At 41.4% G+C, this 17,670-nt stretch overlaps 2 protein-coding genes across 3 annotated transcripts; both read left to right on the top strand.

The window, feature by feature from the left end:
* Positions 1-1,714: 1,714 nt before the first annotated feature.
* On the top strand, positions 1,715-7,800 carry LOC115786192 (alpha-1-antitrypsin homolog). Its single transcript, XM_030738244.1, has 4 exons — positions 1,715-1,817; positions 2,525-2,687; positions 7,328-7,475; positions 7,563-7,800. The coding sequence occupies exons 1-4, from the start codon at positions 1,715-1,717 to the stop codon at positions 7,764-7,766; spliced, it is 618 nt and encodes a 205-aa protein (XP_030594104.1). The 3' UTR covers positions 7,767-7,800.
* A 699-nt stretch (positions 7,801-8,499) lies between these two features.
* Positions 8,500-14,744, top strand: carnmt1 (carnosine N-methyltransferase 1). 2 transcript variants are annotated; one of them, XM_030736914.1, is made up of 8 exons: positions 8,500-8,639; positions 8,970-9,165; positions 10,495-10,661; positions 10,903-11,043; positions 11,187-11,365; positions 12,389-12,502; positions 12,885-12,988; positions 13,081-14,744. In XM_030736914.1, the coding sequence occupies exons 1-8, from the start codon at positions 8,500-8,502 to the stop codon at positions 13,276-13,278; spliced, it is 1,239 nt and encodes a 412-aa protein (XP_030592774.1). In that variant the 3' UTR covers positions 13,279-14,744. The 2 variants fall into 2 exon arrangements, with proteins under 2 accessions (XP_030592774.1, XP_030592773.1); XM_030736913.1 differs by having other exon boundaries at positions 10,492-10,661.
* The last annotated feature ends 2,926 nt before the right edge of the window (positions 14,745-17,670 follow it).

Here is a 17,670-nt window from a genome sequence, read left to right as displayed (position 1 = left end):
GATCTTCTCAAGCGAAAGTTAGAGTTGCAGGAAGCTCAACAATACTTTTGGACAGATTCCAGGGTTGTTCTTGCTTATGTCAACAATGATGCAAGGCGGTTCCATGTATTTGTGGCTAACCGAATCCAAAGTATCAAATCAAGCACAGAACCTCATCAGTGGAGATATGTTCCCTCTGAAAGCAATCCAGCAGACCAGGCCTCCTGTGGGCTCTCTGTAAAGGAACTTGTGGACTCAAATTGGTTCTCAGGACCAAGCTTTTTATGGCAAGACAAACTTCCTGAAGATGTGAGAGACTGATAATGAGGACCCAGAACTTAAAGGGACACATGTCCACACTATCAAGGCCAAAGAAAGGAATCCTCTGTCAGACTGCTGGCAAAGATTCTCAAGTTGGAAGAACCTGGTGAAAGCCATAGCACGACTCAAATGCCTGGCGAGGAAGGCCAAAGGGCTGGAAACCAAATTCAATAACACCACTACACTTGAGGAAAGAAATGATGCTGAACTGTTCATAATTCGTACAGTCCAGGAAGAAGTGTTCCATGAGGAAATTAAATCACTAAAGAAGAGGAAGGAAGTGACAGTGAACAAGTTTTCCAAGTTGAACAGATTAAATCCATTTGTTGACAGCCATAATGTCTTAAGGGTGGGAGGAAGATTGACACAAGCAGCACTTCACCCTCATGTCAAACACCCAGCCATCCTTCCTAAGGGACATCATGTTTCTCGCTTGTTCATAAGGCATTTCCATGAAAGGGTGCAAAATCAAGGTCGTGGAATGACCACTAATGAAATTCGCTCCAATGGAATTTGGATTCTTGGATGCAGTAGTGAAGTGTCATCTCTCATCTACAAATGCATAAAGTGCAGGAAATTTAGGAAGAGCAGTCAAGAACAAAAAATGGCTGACCTACCTCCACAAAGGATGGAAGCTACCCCTCCTTTCACATACAGTGTAATGGATTGTTTTGGGCCATTTTATGTTAAGGATGGCAGGAAAGAGCTGAAGAGATATGGTCTGTTGTTCACATGCATGTGCTCAAGGGCTGTACATCTGGAGGTTTTGGATGACCTCACTACTGATGCCTTTATACAGGCGCTCCGCTGCTTTATCACTATATGTGGCAATGTGAGTCAACTTCATAGCGACCAAGGGACCAATTTTGCAGGTGCAAAGAAGGAATTCCTGCAACTAATGAAGGGAATGGAGCAAGAACGCATGACAGAATTGGGATGCAGCTTTGTCATGAACCCACCTTCTTCCAGCCACATGGGTGGTGTTTGGGAGAGATTGATACGAACCATAAGAAATGTTTTAATGTCAATCCTAGAACAGTCTGCCAGAAGGTTAGACAACTCTTCCTTAAGAACATTCATGTATGAAGCAATGGCTATAGTGAATAGTCGTCCATTGACCACAGAACACCTCAATGATCCAACAGGGCCAGAACCGTTAATGCCAAATCACTTGCTGACAATGAAGTCTGCAATCATTGCACCACCACCAGGAGAGTTCATGAGGGAGGAACTTTACCTTCAAAAGAGATGGAAAGGAGTGCAATTCCTGGTGAATGAATTTTGGACAAGGTGGCGAAAGGAATACCTGCTGAGTTTACAACTGAGAAGCAAGTGGAACAGAGAAAGAAGAAATGCCAAGATTGGCGACATCGTTCTGCTTCTAGATGATGCTGCACCACGTAGTCATTGGAAGATGGCAAAGGTAGTTGAGGTCTTCCCAGGCAGTGATGGAAGGGTGAGAAGACTCAAACTACTGAAGAGTGACGCAACACTAGATAGCAGGGGCATACGCACAAGTAAGCCAGTCTATTTAGAGAGGCCCATACACAAGACAGTGCTATTACTTGAAGCTGATTGAAGTTTAAGCTAAGTTGTTTAACTTTACTTCACAAGGCTAAGTTTGGTTCTTATTATGTTTTTATGATGTTCTTTCAGTGACTTGATAAGTTTATTTTATGATCACGCATTGCATGATGGTGGGAGTGTATCTGCCGCTATAGGCATCCTGTTTGAACTGTGCAGTGTTTGTCAGTGACCACTGTGTGGCACCAAAATGTTTGTGTTTGATTGTGTTACAGTTCTATCACAAGAAGTAACCAAGTCTTATGGATAGATAAGTTTACAATTTTAGTTATTTGCTCTTAAGTGTGCACGATCTGTGTGTCACTTCCCGTTGGCGTTGCTACGCAACGGCTGGTGTAAACGGCTGGTGTAAACGGTAGAAGGAGTAGCGCTAAAAAGACGGATCGCTCAAACGGACTTTCTGAGTTAAAAAACAAGAACTTTGAAGAACAAATCCCTCTCTTAGCTCACAAGCGGGCAAAAGTGGTATGATTGTAATAGTTTATTTTAAATCATTTGAGTTGCATTTTGTAGACAATTTATATTGATTTGTTTCCTTTGAATATGTTCTGTCTAGTTCTACGGTGTTGTAAGTCGGTACCTTGTGTGCTGAATAAACATCTGTGGTGAAAAGAATATGGACCTTCGCTTTGTGGCTGAGGGAGGCACATTTATTATGACCAGACCATCAACACATCAGTCCTCCACCTCCCCATCAAGGGCACCCACTCCATGTGGCTGATGTTGCCTGGTAATATGACAAGACTGGAGAATGCCATAAACTCAGGTCATATCACCAAATGGCTGAAAGTGATGGAGTCCAGGTTGGGTAGAATTTCAAATCATGCTTAATTTCTTGGTTTAGACCAGGGGTGCCCATCCTTTTCCAGCTTGTGAGCTACTAGCAAAGCTAGCGTGGTTAAATGCGCATGCGTAGGGTGGCAACAAAACTTCTTTTAATGCCGTGCGATCTACATTTTTTCCCCCAACTCCACTGGGGGTTCCGTGCGATCTACCTGAACTCCTCTTGTGTTCGACCAGTAGATCACGATTGACGTATTGGGCACCCCTGTTTTAGACACTACACAGTGCTGTGTAAAAGTAGTGGTCCCTTCTTGATTTCTTAGTTTTGTGCATATAACAAATTTTAATATTAATGATAACCAAAGAAATATAAAATGCAGTTTTTAAGTGATGACTATTCAAACTTACCTGCCCCCCTAAACCTAATAACTGGTTGTGCCACCCTTGGCATTGAGTCATATGAACTGTGGAGGAATTTTGTGTTTTCATTCAGCCACACTGGAGACTTTTCAAACATGAATAGATTAATGCTTATATAGTGCTTTTCTACTCTAACTGAGCACTCAAAGCGCTTATACAACACGTTTGCATTCACCTATCCATTCTTAGCTTCCATCTGAAGCTAAGTGTGAGTGAGTTGTAAGTGAGTTGAGCTTGAGGGCACAAACTGATTTTCATTTAAAATGCATTCTGGGATACTTGAGGGCATGAACTGATGTTCTCCTTCAGGATGTTCTGGTAGAGAGCAGAATTCATGGCTCCATCAGTTACAGCAAGTCGTCCAGGTCCTGAAGCAGCAAAGCAGCCCCAGAGCATCACACTACTACCACCATGTTTGACTGTTGCAGTGATGTTCTTTTTATGAAATGCTGTTAGTTCTAAGCCAGATATAACAGAACTCAAACCTCCAAAAAGTTTAACTTTTGTTTCCACAGAATATTTTCCCAAAAGCTGAGATGAGCCTTTGTGTTCTTTTTGGTCAGCAGCAGGGTTATAATAGTTTTGGATTTTACATTATAGTTTAGTTTTAGTTAGTTTTAATTAGTTTTCAGAGTGGTTTTTCTCATTTTTATTAGTTTTTATTTTTGGTTTCATGCATAGTTTTAGTTAGTTTCAGTTAGTTTCAGTATTAGTTTTAGTATTTTCATACCTAATCAGGTGCAAGATTCAAGGCGCAAAAGTGACTATTGTGTAATGAAAACTTGACAAAAAGATACCATTTAAAGAAATATATTCAACAACCAACTGTTCACAAGACATGCTAAATTTGTGTAATATTAAGGACACACATGAACATCAACAGGGAGAAACAAAGAAAAACATGAACTCCCAAACTCAATAAATTCTACAATAAACTCCACAATAAAGTTCAGCATCAGTGCAGTAGATTAACAACACCTACATGTGGTGTTTGACAAAAACAAACTCTTTGAAGGAGTCAAAGCTCAAATCCAACTGCATCCTGATGTTCTCACCACCTGAAGCTGCTTCTGTTTTGGAGCTAGCTTGGTTAGATGCTGCTAATTAAACTTGCAGGGTCTTTGCGGCCTCTGTACACAACCCACGGAAGTTGTCGACCTCATGTCCACATTTATGCTTGTGTAGCTGAATTGTGTGTGTTAATTACCTTATGGTCCTGTGCAGGTGTTTGTACTCAAAGAACCTCCATACGGGACTCTGCCGCAGCCATTACTTTGCGGACCAGTGCGGTGAGCGCACGCACATGCGCACTCACACAGTTGTCCTATGGCGCTCCCAGCTTAAACTCGGAGAGCGGAAAAAATGATTTCATATCAATTCACAAGGCTTAGAAAAAAAAAAACAAGTAAATGAAAGTCAGTTTATCGATAATTTCAGTTAGTTTTAGTTAGTTTTGTAAACTCACAATTCAGTTTTAATTAGTTATCGTTTTTTCCTTTTAATTATAGTTTTTATTTATTTCAGTTAACGACAATGTTTTTTCAATTTCAGTTTTCGTTATTTCGTTCGTTTTCGTTAACTATAATAACCCTGGTCAGCAGTGGTTTTCTCCTTGGAACACTCCCACGGATGCCATTTTTGCCCAGTCTTTTTCTTATTCTTGAATCATGACCTCTGACCTTAACTGAGACATGTGAGGCCTGAGAGTGCTTTAGATGTTGTTCTGGGCCATTTCTCAATACTCAAGTAAAAAAGTTTGTACTTCCATACTTGACAAGTACGAACTTCCCAAATACAGGGAACTATGTCTCAATTTGAACCCCAGCGGATTTGATGACATCACAACTCAGCTCCAGTGTGTCTATCACCTTCCAGATTAAATTTACTGATTGAAAACTGATTAATTTAAATTAAAAACTTCATCTCTGAATAAAAACATTATATATGTATACACAGCTCAGCTGCTTACTGAACAAAAAACAAACAGGTCAGATGTTAAAATGTTATTGTTATCCCAGATGACTCCCAACACTTACAACAGACAGACGGCATTTACAATAGAGTCGAATAAAGATTTAAAACATGTAATTTGATCGATTCTGGAGCAGGCTTGCCATCAGGCTTCATGATCTCCATAAACAGCATCAACATGCTGCTGTGATGTTCCTGGTCAAAAGGCTCTCGTGATCCTTCCTGAGTAAATATTTTTAATATCTATTTTATTGATTTGCTCAGGAACAAGTGAAACCTTAGACATTGCTTTGGAACCCTTTCCAGACTGATAGATGTGAGTGACTTTGTTTCTCAGCTGTACCTTTAGATCGTAGCATGATGTGCTGCTTTTTGAGATCTTTGAGCCTAATTGACAGGTTCTATTTAAGTGATTCTTTGATTCAGAAGGTCTGGCAGTAATCAGGCCTGGCTGTGAGTAGTGCAATTGAACTCAGCTTTCCAAAAAATGTGGTTAATCACAGTTACATCATCATTTAACAAGAGGGGGCAATTACATTTTACTTGGTAGGTTTGGATAGCTTGTTTTCCTTTAATAAATTAAATCAGCATTTAAACACTGCATTTTGTTTTTAGTTAGGTTATATTTGTCTAATATTAAAACATTTGTGATGGGCTTGTAAAAATGTAAATGTGGCAAATATGCAAAAACTAAAAAAATCAGGAAGGAGGCAAATACTATTTTACAGCACTGGATAATTGGTCAACAGAAAAAAAAAAAAAAAATTGGGTATGCTGATTCCAAACATGCAAACAGAATTTCTCTACCATGTCAGTTATGTAACTATGTAACTATGCCAAAAAATGGCAATCGCCAAACTTGACGTCAGTGATTTTATTAGAAAAGTACACCATGAACACACAACTGGTGAAAAAAAGACACAGATGGGGCGCCAGAGTGTGAGCAGGCGACCACGCATGCAGTTTGACTGTGCAGTCAGCGCAGGCTCAATTCCCGGCCAGTTGCCGCGTGTTTCCCCCGTTTCTCCTCCCCACTTTCCTATCAGTCTCCACCGGAAAACTATCAAATAAAGCCGAAAAAAGGCCAAAAAATATCTTTAAAAAAAAGAAGACGCAGGACACAGATACCAAAGTCAATCATATGAGGAATCTCAAGCTAATACAATCCACAATTAGTCTGACTAAACAGTTCAAAAGTGTGACAAACACTTGTGCTTCACGGAAGTTTCACACTGTAGAAACCAGCAGTAGTCACCCATCGTATTTGCGTTATAGCGCCCCTGGTACCTGGTCTCCATTTCAGAGATATCTTGATGGAACCTTTCACCATGCTCATCGCTCACATCACCCAAACTGGGTGGAAAGAAGTCAAGATGAGAGTGAAGGACGTGAAGCTTAACTGAGATTCTGCAACCCATGCATGAGCATGTTGTCAACTAGTTCTTCACAGTTTGTGGCTTTGCGGTTGCCCAAGAAATTCTGTAGCACCTGAACAAGTGATTCCCATGCTCTTAGTTCAAGGGGTCTGAGCTTAGATGGAAACTGTTTGTCTCTAATAAGCTCAGTGACTTGGAGTCCATCAAAGATCCCAGTTTTAAGCTTGGCATCACTTTGGACTGCCCCAGAAACACTATTCCATCACCTGATGTAGCACTAAAACTTTGATTTTATCTATTGACAGAAAGGAGTCACTATAAAAATTTGCAAATTTCTGGCATTGTTGATCCTCAGTGTTGGCAATTAAACTTTAGCTGACTGAATTTTAATGACTATATTTGGATTCAGCACCCCCAAATCAGCCAAATTATTGTTAAATTCTGTTCAATTTCAAAACAGTGGCAGTGCCAGGTGGCGGTAGGGGGTGCTATAGCTCCTCCTGGAAAAGTCGTAGCACCCCCAAGAAAATAGCTTGCGTCTGTGTGTGTTAAGAACTGAGAGAACAAATGATCCATCATAGCACCCTCAGCAAAATGCTTAGCTCCCCCTTAGCACCTGCAGAAAAATATTTCTGGATCCGCCACTGTTTCAAAATTAGAAAATCTCACCACGCTCAACATTTGTGTGAGAAGTTCCAGTACAGCAATACATTAGCTAAATACTGACATGCACATAACTCAAGAACCTGACGTGTTAGAGAAATTCTGATTATAGATTTGCAATCAGCATATGTGAAATGCCTGATATCATGTATTTTTCTCCAGGTAGCAAAATCATTGTTGACCAGTGATAGATGAATATCAAACCTACTGATCTCGTTCCCAATTTTTAGGAGATACGAAATATATGTTCCAAAGTTCTCCATCAAGACTTCCTACAAACTGAACAATGTGCTGACTGAAATGGGAATGTCAGACATGTTTAATGATCGTGCAAATTTGACTGGTATTTCAGAGGGGCATCAACTGTTAGTCTCAAAGGTAAGAACAGAAAGGTTGCATCATTAAACACACACTTCTCCCTTTTATTCTATTCTCTCACCCTTCTCTCACTCCATTATGCTGTAGGTTGTACACCAAGCCACCCTGGATGTTAATGAAGCTGGAGCCACAGCAGCAGCTGCCACAGGCATCGAGCTCATGGTCGGGTCCTCCCTCTTTCGTCCGGTCATTCCGGTCTTGAAGTTTGACCGTCCATTTATGGTCATGATCACTGAGCGCAACACAGAAAACATTCTTTTCATGGGCAAGATTATCAACCCAAACATCTGATGGAGGAAAAATTGTGTGTTCCAGCATGGCTGTTGCAATACACATAAAATACTCAGAAAAAAACCTTGTCACGTCTTCCTCTATAACTTTATGTTTTCAAATATCTTCACTAATAATTGTGCATTATTACGTCACATGCACTGATTTGACACATTTCTGCACCAACACAAAATGCCTCCCACTTGAAAACCTGCTGGGTCAAGCACATGGGTGACCAAAAAAAAGGCATGTTGTAAAGATGCGCACATCTGAACCCATCAAAAGTAGGGCCTGCACTGTTGTACTTTATAACATCACCTAGAAGTGAATGGCATTGCCTTCAGAAAGACTAAACGGCCATGTTAGTATTTCAAAATTTATTGAATTCTAAGTACAAATATTGTACAAATGCAATGAATTCATTTTACTCAGTCTCTTGAAAGGGGCATGTCAGGAGTCTTTAGACTCACTGAAGTCAAGTTAGACAGAATATCTGCACAGAAGTTTGTGTAACTTATTCTTCTTGTGTAGCTCTACCCATATAATTTTAAATAATCTGCCATGATCAGAGTTGTATTATTGTATCAATTTATTAGCTCTCGTTTATAGTTTTTTAGATTAAACTAACTGCAGTTTAAACATCCTGCGGTATGTGGCAGCAAGGCGCCTCGTGGAGTCTGCTCAGCGCTGAAAGCCGATCAGAAGAAGAAGTTTGTCCCGTTTTGATTGGATCGGAAGTTTTTTTTTTTAAGACATGGCTGAAACAACAGGACAAGAAGGAGCGCGAGGTGGACCATATTATACAAAAGAAAGAATAAAATACGGCCCGGAGGAGGAGGCCAAGCTGGAGAAGCAGCATTTCTGGAGAATAATTGATGCTTTTAGATATTACAGGTATGAAAAGGTGTTATAGAATAAAGGCAGGCAGCGGGTGTTGATGTCAATAAATGACTGTTAGCAAATAATAGCAAAGGAAAGCTCACTAGGTTGAAAGAAAAGCTGATATAGCTAAACTCTATTTAAACACTAGATAGCGCATCCTGCAGTAAAGCTAGTCCCGCTCGTTGGATGTTACCTCTTTTGATCAACCTTTTCAGCCTCTCATATTTAAAAGAAACTTAAACACAGTAGGAAACGTAAATAATGAACCGCGTGCACATCAGGGTTAGATGAACGCTACTTCAGCGTAGCCGGTGAAGACTCTGCCCTGTGTCTTCCTCCCAGGATCCATGTCCAGGAGCAGGTCAAACGTGCCGAGCGTCAGTTTCGGAGCCTTCCACAGCACCACCGGGATCTGCTACCTGGCGTTTTGTCCAACCTGGCCCGAATCAGCCAGTGTGCGGACCACAACCAGGGGGTGCTGCAGGCCATCGTTCACAATAGCCTCCACATGTTTGAGAATATGGAGTATGGAGAGAGGGTATGGTTTAAATCAGCTACAGAAACTTTAGTCACAGATCCAGAGCTGCATATTTCTACTCCCCCCCCAGCATTTTGTCTATTTACTGTGATTAGTAAGGAGGAAGTGAGGGCAGCTTTTAAGGAGGTGAAGAGTGGAAAGGCGGCTGGTCCAGATAGGATACCTGTGGACATATGGAAATGTTTTGTAATGAGGGCAGTGGACATTTTAACCAGATTGTTTAATACAGTGAGAGGATGCCTGAGGAATTTTCAAGAACAACGGTGATCTGCAGAACTGGAGTAACTACAGAGGGATAAAGCTGATGAGCCAATTTATCAAGATATGGGAAAGGGTCACTGAAGCTATGCTAAGGAGAGAGGTGATGATCTGTGAGCTGCAGTATGTCTTCATGCCAAGAAATAGTGATGTTTGCTTTGAAAGTGTTGATGGAGAAGTATAGAGAAGGTCAGAAGGAGCTCCACTGTGTCTGTGTGACTAGAGAAAGCATGTGATATGGTGCCAAGAAAGGAACTGTAGTACTGCATGAGGAAATCAGGAGTGGCAGAAAAGCATGTGAGGGAGGTGCAGGACATGTATGAGGACAATAAGACAGTGGTGAGGTGTTTGGTAGGAGTGACAGAGGGGTTCAAGGCGGAGGTGGGATTACATCAGGGATCGGCTCTGAGCTCCTTCTTGTTTGTGATGGTGATGGACAGGCTGACAGATGAGGTCAGGCAGGAATTTCTGTGGACTATGATATTCACAGATGACAGTGTGATCTGTAGAGAGAGCAGATGGAAGACAATCTGGAGAAGTGAAGGTATGCTCTGGAGAGAGGAATGAGAATGAGAGTTAGTAAAAGCAGCACAGAATACATGTGTGAATGAGAGAGAGGCAAGTCTAGCAGTGAGTCATCCAAAGCAACAGACAGTGCACAAGAGAGTGCAAGTAGGGTTGAGTGGGTAGAGATGAGTGTCAGGGATGATTTGTGACAGAAAGATAGCAGTAAGAGTGAAAGAGAAGGGTTACGACATGGTAGTGAGACCTGCTATGATGTATGGTTTGGAGAAGATGTTTTGGGCATGTGCAGAGGAGGGATGGTGTGTATATATATTGGGCAAATGATGTTGAAGGTGGAGCTGGCAGGCAGGGGGAAAAGAGGAAGACCACAGTGGAGGTTCATGGATGTAGTGAAGGAGGACATGCACAGGCATAATGTGACAGAAGAAGATGCTCAGGATGGGGTGAAATGGAGGATCTACTGTGGCGACCCCTAAAGGGAGCAGCTGAAAGAAGAGGAAGAAGAAAGAAGACGATGTATTTACTATGTCTCCATTCTTTTAGCAGGAGGATCCAAGGAAGGTTCGTCCATCCTCTACATTTGACATGGACAAACTTAAGTCCACCATAAAGCAGTTTGTGAGAGACTGGAGTGAAGCAGGCCAGGCTGAGAGAGACACCTGCTATAAGCCCATCATCCAAGAGATCCAAAAACTTTTCTCAAGTGACCAATAGTAAGAAGCTTACATGCTTAATTACACTGACACAAACACATGCATGCCAACACAGAGAAAAGCGGTGATGCTGATAATGTGGCACCTGCATACATAAAAATAACAAATTAAAGCTTATGTTTTGCTTAAGAAATGCAGTCACCTTTTTCTTGTACAATGGTTTCAACATCTTTGTATGATTGTATGACTTACATAATTTTTTCTATGTGATATGTGCATTTTGTGCATTTCATTATGTCAGTGATGTGTCTAAGGTGAGCGTGCTGGTTCCGGGGGCTGGGCTTGGCCGTCTAGCCTGGGAGATAGCTCGGCTGGGTTATACGTGCCAGGGCAATGAATGGAGCTTCTTCATGCTCTTCTCCTCAAACTTTGTCCTCAATAGGTAACGCATACACAGAAATTAATGCCCTGAAAGGACATCTGTGACTATTACTCTCTTTTGTGTCTGTAAACACTACTCTCACTTGATACTTAGAACACCACTTCCATGTACCTGTGCCTGTCAAATTTCACTGCTCCATTCAGGTGTGAAAAGGTGAATGCTCTGACACTGTACCCCTGGATCCACCAGTTTAGCAACAACAAGAGATCCTCTGACCAAACACGACCAATCAGGTTCCCTGATGTCAACCCTCAGAGCTTGTCGCGGCATGCAGACTTCTCCATGGTAGCAGGGGACTTTGTGGAGATCTACACTGACCCAGGTAAATAAAAACTGCATTTATCTTTAACCTTTGAAATATCCCTGAAAAGGGACAATGACTGTGCTCATATTGGATCAAACATCTACATTTTTACTCTTTTAAAAAAACAAGTTATAGTTGACTCAATTAAGCGTTTAACTTGGATGTGCTGTTTGCTACTGCTGAGTTGGACCCCCGTTATCCTTCAGAATTGCTTTAATTTTTTCACAGCATAGATTAAACAAGGTGCTGGAAACAGTGTTCAGAGATTTTGGACAATGTTGACATGACACACACTTGCTTCAATATTTGTCAGCAGCACATGCTTGATGTAAATCGCCCCGTTTATCCAGTAGAACGCCAGTAGGGTGCTCTACTGGATTGAGATCCGGTGACTGTTGAGGCCATTTGAGTACAGTGAACAGAAACCAGTTTGAGATGATTAGAGATTTGTGGAATGGTGTGTTATCGTGGTGGAAGCAGCCATCAGATGATGGGTTCACTGTGGCCATAAAGGAATGGACATGGTCAGCAACAATACTCAGGCAGGCTGTGGCATTTAAATGCTGCTCAGTTGGTCCTACGGCACCCAAATTGTGCCAGGAAATTTTTCCAATCTTCTGTTGTCTGGTTTTGCTGAGCCTGTTTGTTGTGCATTCAGAGATGTTCTTCTGCATGCCTTGGTTGTAATGCTGTTATTTGAGTTAATGTTGGCTTTCCTATCAGTTTGAAGCAGTCTGCCTGTTCTCCTCTGACCTCCGCAACCCATCTGGCACCAACAAACCTTGCCACACTCAGTCACTTAAATCAGCTTTCTTCCACATTCTGAGTTTGAAATTCAGCAGGTCATCCTAACCATATCTACATACCTAATTTCATTGCGTTGCTGCCATTTGATTGGCTGATTAGATATTTACTTTAACATGCGGTTGAACAGGCTTACCTAATGTGTCTAGTGAGTGTATGAGTGCATCTCACCAGTGTGCACTTTAGTACGGTTTCATAAGTATTAATAAAAGTGATCATATTGTGTATTTCTGGCAGAGTCCTGGGACTGTGTGGCTACCTGCTTTTTTATTGACACAGCTCATAATGTCCTGGAATATGTGGAAACCATCTGGAAGATTCTTAAGCCTGGTGGAGTGTGGATCAACCTGGGTGAGTGTCTGTATTCAAACTCATATTACCTGATCCTGTTTGCATTTTAATCTGTTTACTTTGGGTCAGACTTTAAAACAAATATTTTAAAAGCCATATTTATACTACACAGATGTTGAGTCCATAGTTTGTGTGACCCACATTAACAGAAAGTACCCCAGGCTGAAGTAAGCTAGATTTTAACTGTAGCTTTGCTCGGGCCTTTGGCAGTGGAGGAACACTGCATGTGAAATGAAGCCGGCCGCTGTTTATGCACACTGGAGTATAGAAGAAGTTTTAAAGTAAATTTGTTTTTATTGAGTTTTATTTTCATATGGATGTTTTAAATATTTTTTTTAAGTCTGTAAACTTAACAGTTTAAATGTTATTTAATGTTTTTAAGGCCCACTGCTGTATCACTTTGAGAACATGGCCAACGAACTCTCAGTTGAGCTTAGCTACGAAGACATTAGGACAGCGATGGTCAAATTTGGCTTCCACCTTGAGGTAAACTAAACATGTAAATATTATTCAGCCTTAATGTTACGCTTTTTCAAACCTTCTTTGGGATGTAAAATGACATCACATTCCTCCTGCAGGTGGAGAAGGAGTCAATGCAGACCACGTACACAGAGAACGACCGCTCCATGTTGAGATATGTTTATGACTGTGTCTACTTTGTGGCACGGAAACCTGCAGAGCTGCAGTATTATAACGGTCAAAACGAAGACCAGCTACAAAACTGTCCACCAGCTGCTAAGTCACCACGCCGAGAAGGTCCCGATAGCCCGACGTGACAAGAAGTCCTTTCACAAACACAGTGAAATCAGAAGAGCACAATGCTTGGATGAGAAATGACAGCAAATTGAAAAGAAAAATGGGCACATGGACATAATATTCCTTTGGTCATATATATATTTATGCCGTCTCTCTTGGAAAAATGTGCTCCACTCCACAAGCACTTGACAGTGGCTCAAAATGTGGAATGTAACATGAAGTCAAGTATTACAGTAATATGTGATCTGTAACATCTGAACAAAAGCCTGACTACTCATCATGATCTCTGTTTGAGATGATTTGCTCACCTTTGGCTGCTATTTTGTGTTCATGTTTTGTGTGTCAGCTACGAGCCGTGAACAGCATCATTTTGTTTTCGGCCCCTTGTGTGCATGTGATAGGAGAGTGTGATGTGAGTGCCTGCTTTAGATTTTTTTTTTTCTTTCTAACTATTATGTGCCAATAACTACATCTGCTCATTTTCATTAGGCAGTTGTTTTAAAGGTAGAAATTATTTTCATCTAGATTTCTGGATTGTCCTGACACTTTGAAATAAAGTCAAACATTTTAAATCTGTGAGACTCCAAACAGCTTTGCAAAACAATAACACCAACAGAGAAGACAGCTATAGGTCCACATAAAAGCTTTTATACAGTTAGGTTCATATGTCTTTGGACAAGGACATGTTTTTTTTTTTTTTGCCTCTGTACAAAAATCACTGGATTTGAAATCAAATGAGGTGTGACTGAAGGGCAGATTTTCAGCTTTGATTCAAGGGGTTTTTAAAAAGTATAGCAATAACTAAAGGGATTACAGCCATTCTTATACACAGTCCCCACTTTCAGAAGCCCCAAATTAATTGGACATTTTAAAGTTTAATAAGGACTGTTTTTAATACTTGAATATCCTTTGCAATCAGTGACTGAAGTTTAGAACCCATGGACATCAAATGCTGTGTTTCCTCCCTTGGCTTTTACTGCAGCTTCCTTCAGTTGCTGCTCGTTTGTGGGTCTCTCAACCTTTGGTTTTCTATTTCATAGGTGAAAAGCATGTGCTGTTGGGTTGAGCTCAGTTGACTGACTTGGCCATTGAAGAATATCCTACTGCTTTGCCTTGACAAAACCTTGCCTGTTTTTTTTTGTTTGTTTTTTACCGTTTGCCTTGGGTCATTATGTGTTTGCACTGTGAAGCTCTGTCTGATCAGTTTTGCAGCATTTGGCTAAATCTGAGCAGAGTGTAACCCTGTACATTTCAGAAGTCATCCTGATGCTTCTATCAGCAGCCACATCATCAATAAACACTACTGACCTGGTTCCAGTGGCAGCCATACATGAACATGCCATAACATTGCCTCCACCATGTTACACAGATGTGGTATGTTTCAGATTGTGATTACAAGATTACAAGTTAATCTTGGTTTCATGTGCCAAATATTTTTTTCCAGACATGCAGGCTGTTTTTTTTTTAATGATTTCTGGCAGTCTAATCTGACCTTCTTGTTCTTGAGTGTAACTGGTAGTTTGCACCTTGTTATAAACTCTGTATTACCATTCATGAAGGTGTCTCTTGAGTAGTAGTAGACTTTCTACAGTGATATGCCTACCTTCCTAAACGATGTTCTTCACTTGGATGGATGTTGTGAAGGGATTATTCTTAACAGGAAAGAATTCCAAGATCATCAACTTTAGTTGTCTTTGATGGTCATCCAGGTCTGGCCTGTGCATATATATATATATATATATTTTAGATTGTTCATTTTACTGTTCCTAATTTTTTTCCTATCTATCAAGAGGTTTAATTTGTTTTTAGAGCCTAATGGCTTTACTTGCATCAACATGTCTTTGGGCTTCATATTGATAATTCCATATTAAGCTATCAAATGCAAGTCCAGTGCTTGGAATCACCTCCAGATAATTTATGTGCTTGTCACAACACAATTTTTACACATTTGTCACAACTAGCTATGAAACTGGTTGTCAGCCAGTTGACCAATTAATTTCAGCCTCTGAAAATGGAGGACTATGCATAAAAATGGCTTTGCAGTACTTTCAGACACACCAAAGCTGAAGGTCCGCACTTCAGTCACGTCTCTAGTGTTTCCTGCATGCCTCAGCTGAAACATGTTGGACAAAGATCATGAGGGAACTAAAGAGCAGAGAATATATGAAAAAGCACGCGTGCTGCCAATTAATGTTGGCTCAGTCCAGTGAAACAGGAAATAACTGAATTAATGACATTTTGATGTGACTTAAAAATGACTGATCCAGTTTCGGCAACTCGCTGTCACACTGCATTCAGCAATCCGGCTTTCTGCAATCCGGCTTTCTGGTCCGGACATTTCTCAGCCATTGTGGTCTGTGTTTATGAATACCAGAATCTGCAAACTTTCCTGAGCCCTCCTGTATGAGTGAACTCCAGGAAGTGTGCGAGAGTTCGTGATTGGAGCGTGGGTGCTCTGGGCGGGGTTAGATAGCGGTGCTCTGTTCTGATTGGTTCTTCGCACCTCCTCGCATTAATTCTACTACCGGTGCTGCTCCTCGTTTCGTTGTCGTACTTCTTCAAGTAAGCACCGGTAGGGTTTAGCATCACGGATTTTCAGTTTTTCTTTGCATATCGGTGGCGCACTGAGACAGCATGGCAAAGAGACGCGCCGAGGACACTCTGCTGCACGACTCTCCCTCCAAAAGATGTTACCGCTCCCTTTGCGCTGTTGACATGGTGGAGAGCATGGTTCCATCCAGAGGCGTGAGTCCGCCATCCCTCCTGGCTTTGCTGGGGACCCGCTGTAGAAAGAGGCCGTGCTATTTCGACGAAGAAGAGACCGCTTTTTATCCCAAGACGCCACACTGCGACGCCAGGAAGCGTGCACTAAGTGTTTCGGCGGTGCAGACCTCTGGAAGTTTCCAGGACCGTCGCAGCTTCAATACGGTCACGGGCACCCAGAAACGACCTCGAGAGGACAGCGTGGATCCAGAAACTGTTACCAAAGCTAATGATAAAGTAGGTTAATGAGGACATAACAGAAGTCGGGGATGTCCACAGTGATAAGCGACCATGCATTTAGGTTAACTACAGTGAATGACCACTAGATGTCACAATTTACGCATCCTAGTCTTCCCTGCGTTTTCACTATGAGCCAGTGTGTGTGTGTGTGTGTGTGTGTGGGGGGGGGGGGGGGGGGGGGGGGGCTCTGATAGCGCATCACGTTTAACCCCTCTGTAACAAAATGAGTTGATTTTGGATGATACATTTCTTTCTGTCTTTACCTTTTCAGGCTGATGAGGACAAAAACACTGAAGACTGCACTTACAACTCCTTTCAGTATTGGAGGGTGCCCTTACCCGAACTGGACCTTTCACTGCTAGAAGACGCAAACGACCACTCTAAAACAAAAGACAAGTTAAAAGCCTCTGCTGACGCCATGGAGACTTGAAGATGATGGGTACAGCAGGTCCCTTTAAGGTGCCCCCCAGTTACAAGCAAGTGCTGTAATGAGGACGTGATGAGGACCATGTGATGTTCTTCAGCAGATAGTGTCAAAAGCAGGTTGCTTGAAATGCATCGAGGTGAGGTGCGACAAACGGAGACTGCCAAGGTTGATCCCGGTAGGGCGATGCAGGCTTTTAAGTGAGCTACAGTCTGGTGCAGGATTTCAGCGGCCTGGGTGGGACTCTTTCAGACTTTAAAAAATTTTTTTTTTTTTTGATCCAAGAGCTTTGTGTGTCAGCCTGGTAACAGCAGTGGCTGATCCCCCGTGTTCAGTGCTGAGTCCCTAACCTTACAAACCTACAGTGGAGTATTATTGTATAAACATGTGTGCATTATCTTGTCAAATTAATTTGAGAATTAATCGAAGCTGTGCACTTGTTCTGCAGATAATAGTTGCCGTTATTAGCACTTTCCATTATCGTTCAGAACTTATTCGGTCCAATTATGTAGGGTCGCACTTTGTAAACTGTGTGACTGAAGTGTGTATTTTTTGGTTGTATATGCGTATATTCAGGATCTGATTCTATATATATCAGTGCATCTGATTACCATTTAGAGCTGATTATCACAGGCCTTTGTATTCATTGGCAATAAAAAAAAATCTGTATTTGTGTGACTTTTTTTTTTTTTTTTAATTGTTTAGTTTTGTGGGTTTTTTGGTTCATAATATTAACTACCCTCTGCACCACACTGGACAGGCGCATGGAGCACCTTTTCTAACACACTCCTTTTGCTGTTACCCTGTCTTAGGGCTGAGATTGTGGCCGAAATGATAATCACGATTATTTGTCACGATTACTCATTCATTTTAGTGACAGCTAATTTATTTATTTTTTAATAACACTGTCATGTACATAGAACACCTTTCTAATCTGTGTAAGTCTTTAAAATTAAATTGGTACTCATTCACGTAAATTGGGCGC

The sequence above is a fragment of the Archocentrus centrarchus genome, chromosome 9 (genome assembly GCF_007364275.1).
Source record: "Archocentrus centrarchus isolate MPI-CPG fArcCen1 chromosome 9, fArcCen1, whole genome shotgun sequence".
In the NCBI taxonomy this organism is placed as follows: domain Eukaryota; kingdom Metazoa; phylum Chordata; class Actinopteri; order Cichliformes; family Cichlidae; genus Archocentrus; species Archocentrus centrarchus.
Note: the sequence above shows the minus strand (reverse complement) of the source record. Positions and strands in the feature narration are given on the sequence as shown.

Coding starts and splice junctions, on each gene's coding strand:
- carnmt1 (XM_030736913.1), top strand. CDS start 8,500: ATGGCTGAAACAACAGGACAAGAAGGAGCGCGAGGTGGACCATATTAT. Junction 11,366..12,388: donor GGAGATCTACACTGACCCAG/GTAAATAAAAAC, acceptor TATTTCTGGCAG/AGTCCTGGGACTGTGTGGCT. Junction 12,989..13,080: donor AATTTGGCTTCCACCTTGAG/GTAAACTAAACA, acceptor TTCCTCCTGCAG/GTGGAGAAGGAGTCAATGCA.
- LOC115786192 (XM_030738244.1), top strand. CDS start 1,715: ATGGCAAAGGTAGTTGAGGTCTTCCCAGGCAGTGATGGAAGGGTGAGA. Junction 1,818..2,524: donor TAGCAGGGGCATACGCACAA/GTAAGCCAGTCT, acceptor TTTGTGGCTGAG/GGAGGCACATTTATTATGAC. Junction 7,476..7,562: donor ATCAACTGTTAGTCTCAAAG/GTAAGAACAGAA, acceptor ATTATGCTGTAG/GTTGTACACCAAGCCACCCT.